The sequence below is a fragment of the Theropithecus gelada genome, chromosome 2 (assembly GCF_003255815.1).
Source record: "Theropithecus gelada isolate Dixy chromosome 2, Tgel_1.0, whole genome shotgun sequence".
NCBI lineage: Eukaryota > Metazoa > Chordata > Mammalia > Primates > Cercopithecidae > Theropithecus > Theropithecus gelada.
This window is the reverse complement of record NC_037669.1, coordinates 85,489,520-85,507,882: the sequence shown is the minus strand read 5'-3', so window position 1 is coordinate 85,507,882 and position 18,363 is coordinate 85,489,520. Positions and strand designations below refer to the sequence as shown.

General features: G+C 44.6%; 1 protein-coding gene across 2 annotated transcripts in view; it reads left to right on the top strand.

The window, feature by feature from the left end:
* The window catches only part of CACNA2D3 (calcium voltage-gated channel auxiliary subunit alpha2delta 3), a 930,450-nt gene that overhangs the window by 481,762 nt on the left and 430,325 nt on the right, over nucleotides 1–18,363 (top strand). For both annotated transcript variants that reach the window (XM_025377234.1, XM_025377233.1), the window contains exon 10: nucleotides 13,189–13,278. In XM_025377234.1, coding sequence (XP_025233019.1) covers nucleotides 13,189–13,278 — 90 coding nt within the window. The remainder of the gene's footprint in view (nucleotides 1–13,188; nucleotides 13,279–18,363) is intronic.

Sequence of the window (18,363 nt, the reverse complement as noted above, 5' to 3'; positions counted from 1 at the left end):
ATTGAGATCTCTCTCCACTGGACTGTGAACTCTGCAGGAAGAGACCGGGTCTCCTCTTGTTCAATTGATCAAGCACAGCATGTTGTACTTGGTGGCTTCTTAATAACCATTTGATGACTCAGTGAATATTGCAAGGATATTGGGATAAAATGTGTACCATGAGGAAAGAGAAGGAGAGTCTTTGGTAGCAAAGATGTGGGGCTAACATAGGCAGACTTCACTTCACTTAGACCAGAGGATGTTGTACCTAATGGGTGTCCTTGGAGCCCCTTCCATTGCTGAGGACAGAATTTGAATTCTCACTATAGTACTGGCCCAGGGCAGAGCCTGTCTCACTCAAGCATGAAACTCCTGCCTATTTCATCAAATTGTTCTAATGCCAATCTATCCCTCACCATGTTTCCTGTTCTTGGAGTAAATTCCAGACCAGGGTCTAGCAAGTGCTTCCCCACTGTGTTTACTTGTCACTTTGCCTGTCAGATTTTTGGAGTAAGATTTGCACCACATTTTGTGCAAGCTTCTTAGATGGCCATATTATCACTTTTCTTCTTTTCCCTTTTACTTGGCCCTCTTCAGTTATTTTTTCTGTTCCTCCTCATTCCCCAGGTGTATGCTCAAGGAAAATAGAGAGGTAATAGAGTGTAAATGGTTAAGAATGGTGAATTTCTTGGTTCCTTAGAGAAATGGCCAATTCTAGGTTAGGGGCAGAAGATGAACAAGATGAGCCTGTAACCTCTTGCTTATTGTGGTAGCAGGAAGCTATCAACTACTGTATGGGGACTTGGTATCAAGCCTGAAGAGAAGTGGCTCCCACTGGCCAAAGATGAGGTAAATTAAACATCCCTCCACCCCTCCCCAAAAAAACACACAAAAATCATCAACATTTAGAAACATACGTGTTACAACCCATGCTGATACTAAAATGATGAAGCAGAAAAGTCATTGATGATACTAAAAAAAAAAAAAAAAGAGTGTGGGAGATTCTCATTGATCGCCTTTGGAACAATCTTTATTTTGAAAACCAATAAAGAAATGAAGGGCAGCTAACGTTTATCCAATTTTCTTCTACAAGTGGTTCTTCAGCTGACTTAATAGTGCAAAAGAGGAAGCACTTCTTTGCAGAAATTGATTATCTAATAAATGAAGAGAGATAATGAAATTAAAATATCACTATGGTGCAGCTTCTGATGAGTTAATGAATCTGGGCATTGGACATTGATGACTACCACCATTGCAAGGAGACTACTACTCATTTGTTGGAGGGAAGTAAAAACATCATGAATGAATACCAAATACCAAATAAATAAATAATATCAAATAAATAATTAAATATGTAGTCAAATCTGAATCCAATCAAACTGCTCAATCTCACTGTCAATTTACTAAAATAGAGGGACAGAAGAACATGTTAAATGACACCTCAGGAATACAATCAGTAAAATCTGGATTCTGGAATGCTCTTCATGAACAACAAGTTATTTCAACAAAACTTGTGAGAAAAATAATGGAGCGGGAACTCTAGAATAAGAGACTTAAGAGATATCTCAACCAATCACAATGAGTAGATCTTATGTGAATCCTCATTCAAACTGGGTAACTCTGACATAAAGTGAAACATGTATTGTGGTTTGTTTTTAAAATGTTTACAGATGAAATAATATGATATCTGGGATGTGCTTTGCAATAATCTAGATGAGTATATTAGTTATCTGCTCTAGTGGAACAAATTACCCCTAAAATTAATAGCTAAAACAGCAGTCCCCAACCCACAGGCTGGTCTCTGGTTTGTTAGGAACCAGGCTGCACAGCAGGAGAGAAGTAGTGGGCGAGTGAGCAAGCATTACCACCTGAGCTCTGCCTCAGATCAGCCAGCAGCAGCATTGGATTCTCCCCAGGAGTGCAAACCTTATTGTGAACTATGCATACAAGGGATCTAGGTTGTGCACCCCTTATGAGAATCTAAGTAATGCCTGATGATCTGAGGTGGAACAGTTTCACCCCCCGCTACCATCCCCCCGCTACCTCCCCACACCCCGTCCTTGGACAAATTGTCTTCCATGAAACCAGTCTCTGGTGCCAAAAAGATTGGGGACCATAGGCTTACAACAACAAACATTTATTATCTCATATAGTTCCTGGACTCAAGAACCCAGGAGTAGCCTGGCTGGGTTGTTCTGGCTCAGAGTCTCTAGTGAAGTTGCATTCGGATGTAGGCTGGGGGCTGGTCTTCCGAGGGTTGGCTAGGATGGAAGATCTATGTCTAAGCTAAATCATATGGCTCTTGGAAAGAGACTTCAGTTCCCTGACAGCTGTTGGTTGGAAGCTTCAGTTTCTTACTCCATGGCACCTCCCCAGGGCTGCTTCCAGCAAAGCAGTTGGCTTCCTCCAGAGGGAAGTATCCAAGAGAGATCAGACAAGCAACTGTGATAGAAGCTGTAGTGTTACTTACAACCTAATCTTGCAGGTGGCATACCATCATTTCTATGATATTCTCTTAGTTGCAGAGACCAACCCTAGTGTGATGTAAGAGGGCCCAACACAAGGGTCTGCGTATCAGTGGGTGAGAATCTTTGGAGGCCATTTTGGAGGTTGGTTGCCAAAAGGGACATTGATGTAGATGGTGCCAGGGTATTGATAAAACAAGATTGACTGTAAATTGATAATTAAAATTTTTAATATAAAAAGTTTCTGGTAAAAAAACCACAACTTTTTAGAGACCAAATGCTTGGATGTAAGCCCCAGCTCTACCATTTATTAGCTGCGAGACCTAGTCAAGTGATGTGAATTCATTCTCTCATTCTTAAAAGGAGGGTAATAAGAGTATCTACCTTCTGTCTGGGGATTGTTGTGAGGATTGAACTGATGAGTGCTCAGAGCGAAGGCTGGTGTGTAGAGGAGACCCGGAGAATATTAGTTGAAGGTAGTAGTCTCTTCCCTTCTCTCTTGGGCACTGTCTTTCTGCTGGGCCTGAAAACATGCCTGGACCTGGACCACCTATTTTCTAGAAATGCTTTTTTCTAACTTTTAAGAAGTGTATTGTGATTTTCCCTGGGAAAAGCTACCATTTATTTTTTATCTGATCTTCTCACTACATGTATGTCTGCCCCCACATGCTGCTAGAGGAAATGAGTGCAGTGTGAGTGTGCATGTGGAAGTGCACGTGCTTGGGGACACCTTTGCTCCCCTGGCCTGTATCTGCATGTTTTTCTAGAATATGGACCTTGCTACTGTCACTAAAAGGCTGTACCTCTTCTGAGAAGCTGCTTGTAAGTCGACTATTCTTAGCTGTCCAGCACCCTTCTCTCCCCTCCTTTCCATGAAATCCCTCTGTCCTTAGAAAACCCATTTGGCGAAGTCAGGTAGGACTTTCCCCATTTCTTCTCACCACAACCTCAAGTTCAGACGTGGCCATGTGATCCAGACCTGAATAAGTCAGAGGTCCCATTCTCTGGCCACCTGATTGGCTCAGGCCCAGACACACAACCTAAGTTGGCCTGATCAGAGTATTTCTGGGGACTTTTCTTATAGCAATATTGCTGAAACTGCTCTTGGGCAAAGTTGCCAGATTTTGCAAAACAAACAGGGCACTCAATTTTAAATTTCGGATAAACAAAGAATATATTTTTATTATATTCATTGTTATGTATCCAAAATTCAAAGTTAATTGGGCATCCTATATTTATCTGGCAACCCTAGCTCTTGCCAGTGGGCAGGCTGAGTTAGGAGGATGTGAGACCACTGATGTAGGCAGCTGTGTGCTCAAGAGCTTGCTGCGGGGGGTGGGTGAAACCAAGTAGAGCCAGGAGATATAATAGAGAAGAGAGACTGAGCCCTGAGGCCCTCACTGGCTCCCCGTCCCTTCCTTCACTGACGCAGCTGCACTTCCAGTCTTCTCGTTCTAGGAGCCAATTACTTTCCTTTTTCTGTATGTAGAGTTAGGGTTTTTTAATAGACTAAAAATAGAGTGCCATAAGGCATTACAAGCCCAAGTGCCCTACTAATAAGATTTAGTGTTTACTGAGTGCCTACTATATGCTGATCTCTGTATGAAGCACTCTGTCTACATTATCTCATTAAGTCCTCATAGTCACTGCTCATGGTATAAATGAAGAAATTTTTGGCTCAATTGTTTGTCTTCCATGAGGTTGTTATAATTATCTTACTATACATATGCACTATAATGTGAGTACAAAGATGTTTACTGTAGTAATGTTGAAAACATAAAATACTGAAAATTTAAGTTTTCACTAGTAGGGGACTGGTCAAATTAATGTTGATACATACATACATACGTACATACATATATATGTATATGCACACACACACACACACACACACAGTGCCTTACAGGGTATTTGTTTACTCAGAGACTTGAATAAGAGTGGAAGAAATTCAGACAATTAAGTTTAATACCCATATGTAATTAAGCTTGGCAAAATACAGAGATCATTGAAACAAACACATTTTAATTGAATATAAGTTTTACAAACTCTACAAATCTTCCAAGTACTCATACAGAAAATGTCCAAATTTAATTGTCCCTGGGGTCACATTTCTTTGCTGAGCTGTCCCAGAAATGAATGTAGCAACCACTGAGTGGGCAGTATGACTCCTAACCTGTGTCTCAGCACACACTGCTCCCCCATCCTGGGCCGTAGCTTTGCATTGAGTGCAAAGAATTGTAGGTGTGACTGTAAGGTGATGGTTTGATGCAGATGAGTGCACTGGCACCCACAGCACTGGTCTGCATCACATTCCCCCTGGGTGCTGGCTATCAATACACACCTCTTCTGAGCTGAAGCATTCTCAGAGCTGGCACTGTGTTTGTAATGAACTGAAACTGACTTCTGTCTACCCTGGCACGCCGCAGCCACTGAAAACATTCTTCCTCCAAGAAACACATTTGAATCAAGTCAAGATTTTCATGAAGTTCATAAAGGATAAATGGAGACCTTCGGAAATGTCAGAGAGACATGAAGGGTGAGGCCTACTGTGTACACACACTGCCATGCCATGCAGAGACACAACACAGGCCTCCTGTCCGTGCAGCACTGGGCTTCAGCTTTTCCCAGGCTTTCAGGGGTTCACAAAGCCTAGTTACCTAAGATGCACTGACAAGTCCGTGTGACCTCACAAGAAGGAAGATGAGCTCTTGTAATATGGCTCCTCTTGGAGCTGGCCTTGCTCACGGGCATGGTAATCATCATGTCCCTCCTTCTCAGCAGTTACTTGGAAATGTGCTGTGCTTTGGTGGAGGGACCGTTCCACTTTAGGTATTTCCCAGTTGTAGAGAATTGACAATTCTGAGCTCATCACCATCATCTGCGTGAAATAATTAGTGCTTTTGCCATTGAAATGAGGATGTAGCTAATCTGACTACCTGGATGAAATAACATTCATTGTTCACACAGGAGATCTATCTTTTCTCTAATTTGGCACTGGCATTAAACAGCTGCTACCTTCAGACACATCAATTTGTTACAGACACGTGAAGGAGAAATGGGGAATGGCTCAGATGCCGTTCTATCAGTGTCTGTACTGTCTCCCCCAAATTGCAAACAACTGGGTCTGCCTCCTTCCTACCAGCTTTCTTCGGCCATTCTGTTTTCTTCTTTGAGAAATACCATGTCACTTCTTCCCATGGGAATCAAATGACAGTCTGATTTACTGGAACCCAGGCTTGGTGGTAGCCATGTCATAAGATATGTGCCTTATCTATAAAATAGATTGGCTCTGCACCACCCTAACATCCCTGAGCGATTTGCCCCAAAGAGGCTCTAAAAGTCAGCCAAGCGAGTTCTCAGACTAAACAGGAATATGGGAGACTCATCCCAGGTTGAGGTTAGGGTTGGGTGTGCGTGTGTTGTCAGGAGGAATTAGATCAAGAGGAGGTGTCCAGATTTATATCAGATAATCTTGTGGGGTAATATCCAAATCAGCGGGGAGGACAGGTGTGGGCACACTTTGAGCCTCTGATAAAATGGGCTTCTGCACTTTGGGCTTGGAACACAGTAGTAGTGGGACCACAGAACCCTGTGAGCCTTATCTGGAAGTCTCACTGAGGAGTTCGGCATCAGAATAGGGTAGACACGGCTGTTGGGATCCTGCTCATCATTTAGGCTGATAGGAGCCACATCTCTGTTTTAGGAGAAAGCAGGCAATCCTGTATCTGTTTACTGATAGAACTGAAAATGAAAGAGGCTCTACAGAATACTCTTACCTTTAGTGCCTTAATTTTAATTTTACAGTGAGCTTGAGCTACCTGACAGCCACAGTGCAAAGTGATCTATTAAAGTGAAGTCCATTTGAGACACCTGCACTGTAGCAGCACACCAGAATTCTGTGCTGCATGCGAACAGGGCAGCAAGGAGCCACAGACACCATCTTTCAGGTGTCTCCTCACAGGCATGCTCCGTTGCTTCATGGGATTTCACTTACAAATCACAGATTCAAAAATACAATTATAAAGAATTTCAGGACAATAGTAGCAAAGCATTAAATCAAACACTGAGTCCTTCTGAAAACAGGACCCTGGGCCACTGCATATGTCACATCCCCTCAAAACCAGCCCTGCACAGGATCTTAGCTTTGCACACGAACCGAAAGTCTCTGCACCCACCTGCATGCTGTACTTTATCAGGGACATAGAAAGCTGGGCCCTGGGCGCTGGGAAGGGGCCCTATTGCATAGAAATTCAGATATGGGACTCAGCACTTTGAAACCCACTCTGCTCTCTTGAGCTTTCTAGTGTCCTTGGCCTACATGTAAAATAAGAATGTAATAGTACCTTTCTTTTAGGGGTGTTAGGAGGATCAAGCAAAGCCAGAGAACTAATGTACAAAAAGCATGAGGTGCCTAGCATACAGTGGTCACTCTGCCAGTATTGGCTGCCCTTGGAGGACTTGGTGAGGCGATTTCTGAAGCCTTCTCATGGGGGAGTTGCTGCAGCAACCTTTGTCCACTCCTAATGGGTACGAAATTCATGTCTGCAGTATTTGAATGACCCTGATGGGTGTCATTGATAGATGGCCATTAGCCTTCCTTCCAAATAGCGGCTGTACTCCCAGCCAGGACCACCAGCTCTCAAGGGCTTGTTTTGTCCACTGATGTCCATTTGACACCTTGCTCTTGATTGGAAGGACTCAAATGTGTTTATTATAATTACATAGACAGGAAAGAACATGATTGCTATGATCACAGAGAGTCATCAGTATGATTCAACTAAACTGAATGCTGGTGAAGGAGAGGCTTATTTTCCCGGGATCCTCCGCTGGCCTGAACGTTGTGGCTGTTTGTCAGAGATAAGCGGATGTGGCTGTGCTGCTGGCATTCGGGCACAGGGAGTGGTGGCGTCGGCGTGGGCTCATCTCCCCAGGCGTTAAGCTGCACTAATTGCTTTGGAAGCAAGGGTTTTTCCTGGGCAGCAGCATATGCTGCATGCGTCGCCTGAAGCAAAGATAAAGAGCCACCCTCCTCCTCCTTTATTGAGGTTTAATAATAAAATGGGACTGTCACCATTTCCAATAAACAGTTTATTTTAATTGAGAAAAACAATGAGAACTGGCCACCTTTTGGTACACAGCTGTTGAGCGTCTCCCTGACTTGGGTGATCTGGAGCCTTCTGTTCTGTAGCTGTGCCCTTGAGGTACTCGGGTCCTGGGGTCAGTGAAGTCAGCTACATGTCTCTATCCATTTAAGCAAACCTGGCCCTTAAAAGGCAAAATAAGTCCTTTTCTAAGGTCTATTAGATTATAAAGTTGCAACCCAAGAAGTGGCCATAGAAAATGCTGGAGATGTAGTCTGTTTTAATTTTCACATGTTGAAGACAGTCCTTTCTTTTAGTGAATACGAAATGAAAGTCTCACTTTTTTTTCCTGTCACCAAAATTCTTTCAGATGACTTTTTTTTCAGGTCCCCCAGGGAGAAGTCAACCCAGTATCCCCAAGTATCAGAGGGAAATGAAGGCACAGATAAGGCAGTGTCTTACTCAGGCTTGTAGAGAGGGCGAATGTCAGAGCAGGAATTGGAAGGAAGTCCTGCCTGCTGTTCAGAGGCACTGATGCTCTCACTACCCCACCCACTACTTGGGTGCTTTGCCATCCCCATTTCACAGCAGGCAAAATTGAAGCCAGAGAACTAAAGCCATTTGTGTTGGGGGTTCAGTTGGTAAATGGTATAACCAGCACTGGAACTCAGTCTCCTGACCCCCAGTTCAGTTTTTTGTTTGTTTGTTTGTTTGTTTTGAGATGGACTCTCACTCTGTCACCCAGGCTGGAATGCAGTGGTTCAATCTTGGCTCACTGCAAGCTCGACCTCATGGGTTCATGCCATTCTCCTGCCTCAGCCTCCCAAGTGGCCGGGACTACAGGCGTCCGCCACCACGCCCGGCTAATTTTTTTTTTGTATTTTTAGTAGAGATGGGGTTTCACTGTATTAGCCAGGATGGTTGCGATCTTTTAACCTCATGATCTGCCTGCCTCGGCCTCCCAAAGTGCTGGGATTATAGGCGTGAGCCACCGCGCCAGCCAGTTTTTTTTTTTTTTTTTAAACCTGAGTTCATAGGGCGTGTATACCAATTGCCTCCACACAATAGCAATGATATGATGGCAGTAAACATAACAATTTCTGGATCTTACAATGACCACAACTGGGAGTAGAGAAAAAGAAATCTGTAGTGATGAAGATGATGCAGGGCAGTCAGTCAGGCCCCTTCCTTCACTTCCGGACACGACCCTTGGGGTGCACATGGTTGGGGTTGATCATCAGCAAAATCACAAATTCCTCCGTGCCATGGGTCGTCAAAGCACCGGCTGTTAAAGCCTTGAGCACTGAGAGCCTGCTGTGTATAAAGTGCTGTGTTCAGTCTAGCACAGGTGCGGTAAACGGATCGCACCGTATAATGGCTGTGATTAAGAAGGGGAAGAGGGGCATAGAGGAGAAGAGGAAGATCATTTTAATGCAGGGGAAGCTTTCATGAGGTATGGTTTCGGCAGCCAGGGTCATTGGTTTAGTTGTGGTAATCATAAGGGATCTTTTCAATTGAGTGGCCCACATCAGCTAAAACTGGTTAAGCAGAGGAGCAAAAGTATTGGTTCACTTACCTAAAAGGCCAGACATGCCTGGATCTAGGGGCTCAAACCTTGTTGTCGCCATCCTGTCCTGGCTTCTCCATGTGGGCTTTGCTCTCGGCGGCTGTTACCTTCATTCAGGTGAGCACCTCCTGTGCCGTGGCAGGATGACTGCTGGCAGCCCTAGGCTTCCTCTCAGCAATCCACATGGAAAGAGAGAGTCCTTCCTCCCACATGCCAGCAGAAGTCCAGGAATTGGCTCACTGCCCGTGCACAACTGTGGCCCTTGGGGTGGAATTCATAGACTGGAAAGGTCTGATAAATCGTCCCACTTCTTGATTTGGGAGGGCGGGAGGGAGAGAGACATTAGCTTCTCTCAAATCATGTGAATTATGGGTTGGTGGAAGAGAAGGAAAATCAGAAGAAGGGAAATTGATGCTGGGCAGGCAAAACTCGCACATGTCCCTGGGTCCAGGCCTTAGACCTTCCTCTGACTCACCATTAGTCCATGGCTTGAGGGAAGGAAGGTCCATTTTAACCCCTGTCTCTGGGTCAGTGCAGTCCAGTCGCACTTTCTGCAGTGATGGCCATGTTCATTAATTGGCAGTGTCCAGTGCAGTAGCCACCAGCCAAATGTGGCTAATGAGCACTTGAAATGAGGTTAGCACTACTGGGGACTGTATTTTTAATGTTAGGTAATTTTATTGATAATTAAATTTAAATGTAAGTTCTACGTGTGGCTCAAGGCTACCTAAGTGGACAGAGCAGCTCTTAATGGAGGACACATCATGGGAGATAGTTCCCTGGGAGACAAGAGCTGGTTTTGTGTAGGAGAGTTGGGCAGAGGGCTAAATGCAGCTCCGAAGACGAGGTTGGTGATCTGGGTCAGGGTGTGGAGGAGGAGAAGAGGGAGTTTGGACATGAGAGAGAGAGGAGAGAGAAAGGAATACAGAGAGTCCTTTATCGGTGGCATCATTTGGGAGTCCTTAACTTGAGAAAATAGTTTTTCCATCTAATATATGTACCAGGAAGAATCAAATTCACAACTGATGTTGTTATAAAAGCTAATTAAGGGGAACTCCATAACATGTTGTTACATTTGATCTAAATGTCCAACTGTAAAAAATCAACCATTGCCTGAAGTGCCACATAAGCTACACATAGATGAAAAGAAAAATTAAATATTGTGCAGGTTATTTTAAAAAATGCTGTGTAGGCTGGGCCTGGTGGCTCACACCTATAATCCCAGCACTTTGGGAGGCCGAGGCGGGCAGATTACAAGGTCAGGAGATTGAGACCATCCTGGCCAACACGGTGAAACCCTGTCTCTACTAAAAATAAAAAAAATTAGCCGGGCATGGTGGTGGGCGCCTGTAGTCCCAGCTACTCTGGAGGCTGAGGCAGGAAGATGGTGTGAACCCGTGAGGCGGAGTTTGCAGTGAGTCAAGGTCACGCCACTGCACTCCAGCCTGGGTGACAGAGTGAGACTATTCTGTCTAAAAAAAAAAAAAAAAAAGAAAAAAGAAAAAATGCTGTGTTAACTTGCATGACTGAGTACAATTAAAGGCATTTGGCGGAAATGACATCAGGCAAATAGAATAAACTTGTAAAGGCAGAGTCTGGCCACAGCTTTGTGAATCTAGGGCCAGTTAATGACCAGCCTCTCAGTGAGCTGTGTGATAGGTGTTTCATCATGCTCCATATCCCTAGGTGGGTGCAGGAGGGTGTGGGGACCACCGCGAGTTGACACTTTCAGAGCCTAAGTCCTCACGGTGGTCACAATCCTGATTTCCACGGGGGGATGGTTGTTGATGAAGGCAGACTCCCCTCCTGCCCAACTGCAGCTGGGATGCCTGGCTTCCTTAGACTCGGTTAATTGCCTAGATTTGTTAACCAAGCATTCCTGGAGGACCTGCCATGCACTTGGCATCCTGATGGGCCTTGAGAACTGGGCAGGAAGAAAAGAGAAGCACAAAGCTTGGCTCCTGGCCCTGAGGTTTGCCTAGTTCCCTGGCCCTCAGCATTCCCCTCCCCCATCACTCAAGCCATTTGATCATCCCCTGAAGACTTAGCTCCCACCCAGGAGCAGAGATTAAAGTGAGCATTCTGGAGCCAGACTGCCCAGGTACATGTCAAGCCCATGGCAAGTGCCTGGCATACAAGATGCTCAAAAAAAAAAAAAAAAAAACCCACAACTTTTATTTTGCTCATTTAGAGAAACAACAGGTATACAGCAGAAAGAAGAAGGGCATTAGAGTAGGTGAAGCTGACCTGGATTGAAACCTGGGCCAGGCAACTAGGTGGTGTGTGTATTTGGACACAGTTCTCAGCCTCAGTCTCTCTATCTGTAAAGTGGCATGATGGAACCTCACATGATTGTCATGAAGACTCAGTTGCACTGTATTTTTTTAAGGGCCTAACACCAGGCAGGCTTCAATAATGGTGGCTGCTCTGATGGGCCAGAGGGCAAGCAAGGTTGCTATGAAAGTGGAGTGGGCCAGGGAAGAGGGTCTTGTGGGTTGTATATGTGCCCGAGGTGAGCCACCAGTTTCAAATTCAGCCTCAATTCATGTTAGGCCCAGGTGTCATTCAAACCTTTTTACCATGAAGAACCCACCCAACCTTTGGAGTTCACATTGGCACCATCTTGCTGGCAGATCTTCTGTCCATCTCAATGACTGGGGGCTCCTACTGCTTCTAAGGGGACCCAGGGAGAGACAGAACAGCATCTTAGAACAATCAGCATGCCCTAAGATTTGTGTCTGTGATCCATTTTGATTCCATGATCATTTTGGGGGTCCTAAGGCAGTGTGGCCCGTTAGACACATCATGAATGGGTTTCACCATCTGAGTGCTGATGGCATGCTTGGGGCATTGTTGGGTCTTAGGGCGTGGTAAGAGAAAGAAAGCCCTCCTTAGCAAGTAAATCATAGGTCGATATTTTCCATGAGCTCGTTCTTCCTGCTCCTCTCCCTCCTGGTGACTCCTCCAGCCAGTTTCCCCAGCGGATAAAAGTGGGGATGCCTTTGGGGAGAGAATAATCCATTTCAATAGAAAAAGCAAGGGGTTCAGAATGCAGTGACTGGAAAGCAAAGCCAGGCCGTGGTGCCACCGTGGGTGTGGGCTTTGGGTATGAGCTTTTGGGTCACTCATACATGCATGTATTCCTGGACATGCATTGTGTGCACTGACCTGTTCCTGGGCATGAGCCTGAATTCGCTCTTGCACCTTTGTCGGGAAACAGAAATGTGTGGGGTTTCGCATTTACTTTCTTTTGTCCCCTTTAATCTCCAGCTGATGCTGAGCTTCTGCAGAGCCAGAAGGGTCTTAGGGCCTACTCTGGAAGAACCTCACTCCCGTTCTCCTTATTCCTTGGAGCTCTTCTGGATTTCTAGCCTGTGTCTCTCTTGTTATAATCGTAGTTTTCGTGTTTTCATCCAGTCTGTATCACTGCTCCTTAGAGCTATCTACTGAGAACTTTCTGTGTGTATCATACTATGGTAGACAAGAAGACAGAGTGATGCTGTATCTTAAGAAATGTCACAGTCTTGGGTGGCGACAGAGTTTAATTATGCAGTGCTCAGTGAAAGGTGGATCTGAGTACCTGATGGCAGCATGGAGTCACAAAGGAAGCATTCTAGGCTAGTCGCAGAGGCTAGTGGTCTGAGAAGAGGGTTATGGCCATATGAGATTTGAAAAGTGGATGGGAGAGAGTGTGGCAGGAGAGCCAGAGAATGGATTGAGAGTGGGTTCCCAGTGGAGGGGTGCATATGCAGAATCCTAAATGTGATCAGGAGTGGGAGAGTAGGGGTAGGAGAGGAAAAGAGTCACCAACAATGAAACTGGAGAGGAAAGTGGCAGTTTTAGATGAATTAAATACTTTTCACCAGAGTTCAACTGATTTTCTTCCTAAACTGTAACTGAAGCTAAACCATGAATATTGAAGGTGAATTTTACATTGAGTAAGTTCTTATGTTTTGAATGTAGAAGGAAAAAGTAAATGATGACTGGTTGGATCTGAGAATCATTGGTCTTGCCATGGCATACATCTAATTCATTCAAGGTTGGTGTTTCACATAACAGGACAGACACTAATGGATTTTCTGCTTTGTTGTTTCAGCACTTCAGGGAGCATCTGGACAAACTTTTTGCCAAAGGAATTGGAATGTTGGATATAGCTCTGAATGAGGCCTTCAACATTCTGAGTGATGTAAGTTCCTCTTTGATTTGCCTTTCCCATCCCCTGGAGAATAGATGGGTGTTGTTTTAAAAAATTGTGGGCCAGGCTGGGCGTTGTGGCTCAGGCCTGTAATCCCAACACTTTGGGAGGCTGAGGTGGGTGGATCACGAGGTCAGGAGATCGAGACCATCCTGGTTAACACAGTGAAACCCCGTCTCTTCTAAAAATACAAAAAATTAGCTGGGCATGGTAGCAGGTGCCTGTAGTCCCAGCTACTCAGGAGGCTGAGGCAGGAGAATGGTGTGAACTCAGGAGGCGGAGCTTGCAGTGAGCCAAGATTGTGCCACTGCACTCCAGCCTGGGCCACAGAGGGAGACACCTTCTCAAAAAAAAAAAATATATATATATATATATAATAAAATGTGGGCCAGCTGTGGCTGACACTGAGCAGATCTGCAGGCATGGGATGGGAGAGTGAGATTGGCTGGCCATTTAAGTCATCTAGGGAACCAGGTGCCAGCCAGTGAGGTCAAACCAGAGCAGAGTGGGGAAGAGAGAGTGCTAGGGTATGAAACCATGGAAGCAGCAGGAGCCAAATTGAGTAGCGTCGTAGAGACACTAATGAGGGCTTTGACTCTGTGTGGAGTGGAAAGCCACTGGGGGGTCTAGGCAAAGAATGACATAATCTTGAACTCAATAGCATTTTTCAGGCTGCTGTATTTAGAAGCAACTATAGGAGGGCAAGGACATTAAGTTATCTGGGTAAAGAAAATGGTGACTTGGACTAGGGGGATAGCAATGAAGATGTTAAGAAGCAGAAAAATAAAAACCACTCAAGGTATTTTAAATAGTAGGAGTTTAATTCAGGCAATTGATGGCCTAAGTGGGGATGGAAAAGCTGAGAAACCAGAGAATGAAGCAATCCACAGATTAGCATCAGCAGGAGGCATCTCCTTTCTAGGGCAGGGGGTACAACAGGCAGGAGGGGTGACATCAGAGCCGAGTCACTGTGGCCATTCAAATAGGAACAGAACTGGGGAGGAGGCTACCCAGGAAGAACTGTGACCATAGAGGGAAGGATCTGACCTGTGGAAGCTGGAACTATGGAGGAGACACAGTTATAACCAGAAAATGCCTATCCCCTGAGAGTGTACAGAAATTGCTTAGAAATACCTTGATTCCTTCCTTGCTTCCTTTCCCCTTTATATGATCCTTGTCAAAACTGTTGGGGAGCTTGAGAGCTGTGGTTTGCAGGAAGAAGGCATGGGATAGTCTGAGAACAAACAGGCACTACATGGAGCAACATCACCTTGAGGTGTCAAGCAGGAGCTGGGAGACCAGCAGAGGCTCCCAAGGCCTTGCTGCTGTTGGTCTCCAGGCGGCTCTGTAGGTCAGGCTGTTGTCATTTTGCAGGTGAGCAGGCAGAGGCCCAGGAAGGTGAGTCATTCACTCCACAGTGCACAACTTGTATTGTGGGTTAGTTACACCTGACTCCAAAACTTGAGTTTTCACTGCTCAGCTATACTGGCCTCTCAAGAAAGGCTAGGCCCTAATTTCTAGACTCTGTTTTACCAATAATACCTGTTGCCATGAAGATGACTATTTAGATCTCAGTCCTGAGCCAGTGTCATGACTGCAGGGAAGAAGAGAAAAGTAAGGAGAGAAGGTGCCAAGTCAACTTCCTCAGTACAAATTCAAAGCCCCTGTCACCTCATGAGCTCCAAGGGGCTGTTGGCTACAAGATGTAAACACTTATGTAAGAGTCCGTGTTTTGGACAGTACCTCTCTGTTGACAGCAAAGTAATAGTTTTAGTGACACAGCCGGCCAGGACAGAGGACTAGGCTGCACTTTAAATTCTGGTTTGAAACCTGGGCAGGTGCCTTCTTAGGGCTTGGGTCTCTGCATCTCAGCAGGCTCTTTTCAGGTAGTGATATTGAAAAGACTTGTCACAATTTGACAAATCACTTTCATTTTATCTCAAAAACCTAGTGGTCAGAGCCGGGGGAGACTTCTCTGACCTGTGGAGTCCCTTGTTTGGAAGGCTGCCCTGCAGTGAATTTCTGTTTCCCTGTTCTCTGGCCTAAGTGGTGAAAGAGAAAGGGTTAGGAGATGGTTGTATGGTTAAGTCTGTGGTCCCTGGAGTAAGGCAGGCTGGGCTGAGAAGCCTGACTCAGCCAGAGTTTGCTGTGTAGCAAAAGTGTGATTCAGTCTCACCCTTATTTTCTTCATCCGTATAATGGGGATAGAAATTGCCCTGCACTGGCCATGTAAATTGCAAGGCCCCATGCAAAATGAAAATGCAGGATTTCTTGTTGAAAGTGATTGAGAATTTTAAGGTAATGGCAGCAAAACGTTGAACGACGTGTGGAGCTTTCTCAGTGTGATCTTGTGCAGCTGTGCATGTCACACACCCATGAGGCGGGCCTGGTGGTCCCTTTCTCCTGGGGTTGAGAATCAGCCTGATGAGGCAGGACCTGAATCCCGTTCAGCAGTGCTGAGCTGGGTGAGAAGTGCCCGCTGTGACCACTGAGACCCCAGGTCTCTAGACACAGCTCCCACTACAAATGCTTTGGTTCTCCTTGCCAAGTCCTCAGGAGTGTCTGCTGCCCTTCATCTTCCTCTGTTTTCTGTTCCTTGCCCTGGTACCCTTTCTCTGTCTATCCCTTCCATCTATCACCCTTGTTCTCAGACCCCTCTAAGACACTATTTCCCATAGCATGCCCAGTTTAATGCTGCCCTGCCAAGGTACTCCCACATGGGGGTTGTGGTCAAGGTGGGGAGATGCCATCCTTCTCTTGCAGACTTACAAGCTACTTGTGCATATCAAAGGCCTTGAGAAGTCCTGCAGTGAACAAACTTTTAAAAATGTGTTTACCCACACTTACTAACCCAGGAACACTTTATATCATATCATCATCTCCGTATTGGCATCTTCTAGAAGTTACAGCTCACCAGCCATATTTTGGGGCATAATATCATTATATACTCCAAGAAGGTGTATTCACACTTTCACAGGGACTACTAAGACCGAGAGAAATCATCAACACCTAGTGGACTTTTTTTACCCTGAATCTTTGTGAAGGAAGCATTTTTGAACAGGAAAACCCTCCATACCCTTGTAAAAACACCTCTGGAGTCTGGTCAGTCAGATAACCAGATAAGCTGAATGTAGATCTTGGAAAGCAAAAAGCAGAATAAATGTTTTTTAAAAAACACAATAGGCCAGGCACGATGGCTCACACCTGTAATCGCAGTACTTTGGGAGGTCGAGGTGGGTGGATCACCAGAGGTCAGGGGTTTGAGACCAGCCTGGCCAACATGGTGAAATCCCGTCTCTACTAAAAATACAAAAAAATGAGTCAGGCGTGGTGGCAGGCGCCTGTAATCCCAGCTATTCGGGAGACTGAGGCAGGAGAATCGCTTGAACCTGGGAGGCAGAGGTTGCAGTGAGCCGGGATCATGCCACTGCATTCCAGCCTGGGTGACAGAGTGAGACTCCATCAAAAAAACAAAAAAAAACCCACAACGATAAATGTTACAAAATGTCACTGCTTGAGATTGGTTGGTGGTTAGCACTATATTTGTTTGAGTGCACCTTTATCTCATAGGGCAAAACATTTCGTATCATTTCTTGCCAGTGGGCTTTGAAATAGCTAAACTCTTTGACAAACACAGAGGTGGTTAATCTCCCATGAAAATGAAGCTTTATCTATTAATATTTTCTACTTCATCAATATGACCTTTAAGTGATATTATTATCTTCCCGTGTATTAGGCCTGCCTTTGCAAGTCAATATGAAATAAAAAGTTACTTCTCTAACACACATGCACACGCACACACACGCGCACGTGCTTAAAATTGTGATTGTGGCTGGAGCTTAGAATGGTTCAGAGGTTACTATAATTAAATGGAGTTAATTCTGTCTTACAGTTACTTGCATTTCAGTTTTGGTATTTGCTTAGATGACTTAAAGGCTTGCAGTTGTTGATACAAATGGCTTTGAAAGGAGCATTCAAATAAACTTCTAAGCCCCTTCGAGCTATTGATCTCTGCTGCATTCATTAGATTCTGTCAGAACACAGAGCCAGTTTGCTACAGTAGTTAGCATCTACCTTGTCATGTGACAACTGCAATTATCGTTTTTGGCGATGAATGTGATCTTTGCAGTGATTACCTTTTAAAATTTTTTCTTAGCCAATTAAATAAAATTCGGTGACATTTCAAAGACTGTTAATCACAACCAAATGCTCTAAATGTCAGGATGCATTGAAAATTTCACTGCTAACTGATGAATCACTGAGCTAATTGTAGTTCATCATCAGGCCCTTGTCATTGTTATTATTATGGAAAACACTTTCATCACTCTCGCTATTCAATAAAAAAAAAGTTTTAGACAAATATGAAGAGAAAAGATATTACTCATCAAAGCATTTGAATTTAATTGCATTCTTCAAAATTCACCAACTACAGATTGCAGCAGAGAATACCAGGGACTCAACCAGAGAGGAAAGTAATATTTTTAAATAAACAGCTCCTGGCAGCTCTTTATTCGAGTCCGCATTATTCAGATAGCTTCTTTTCTCCTCTCTTTCTTTCCATGTGTTTGGGAAAATTTTTCCAGGATATTTTCAAATGAGTTCATGAACAATGATGGCCCTAGAGCATTCTGGGGTTTTTCTCCCCCTCTGAAGCTTCTGTGACCTGAAGCATAGATTACTTTTATGCCTTGGCTTGTTGCTGGATTTATTTAATGGTGCGAAGGCTGTGTTTAATGCAGTCTCCCCAGAACATCTCCAGAACAACCTGTTGATGAGACCAGGCTACAAGGCTGTTTTTTCTTCTGCAGTAAGGAAAATGACCATGTCCTGGGGTACAGCCTCAAGGGTTCCTGAGAACATATGCCTAAATTGTCGTCATGTTACAGCTTGGTTTTATATATTTAAGGGAGACAGAAGTTACAGGCAAAGACATAATACATGTAAAGTATACATTGGTTCAGCCTGGAAAGGCAAGACATTTCAAAGGGGTAGGGGGCACTTACAGGTCATAGGTGGATTCAGAGATTTCTGACTGGCAGTTGGTTGAAAGAATTAAGCTTTGCATAAAGAGTTGAA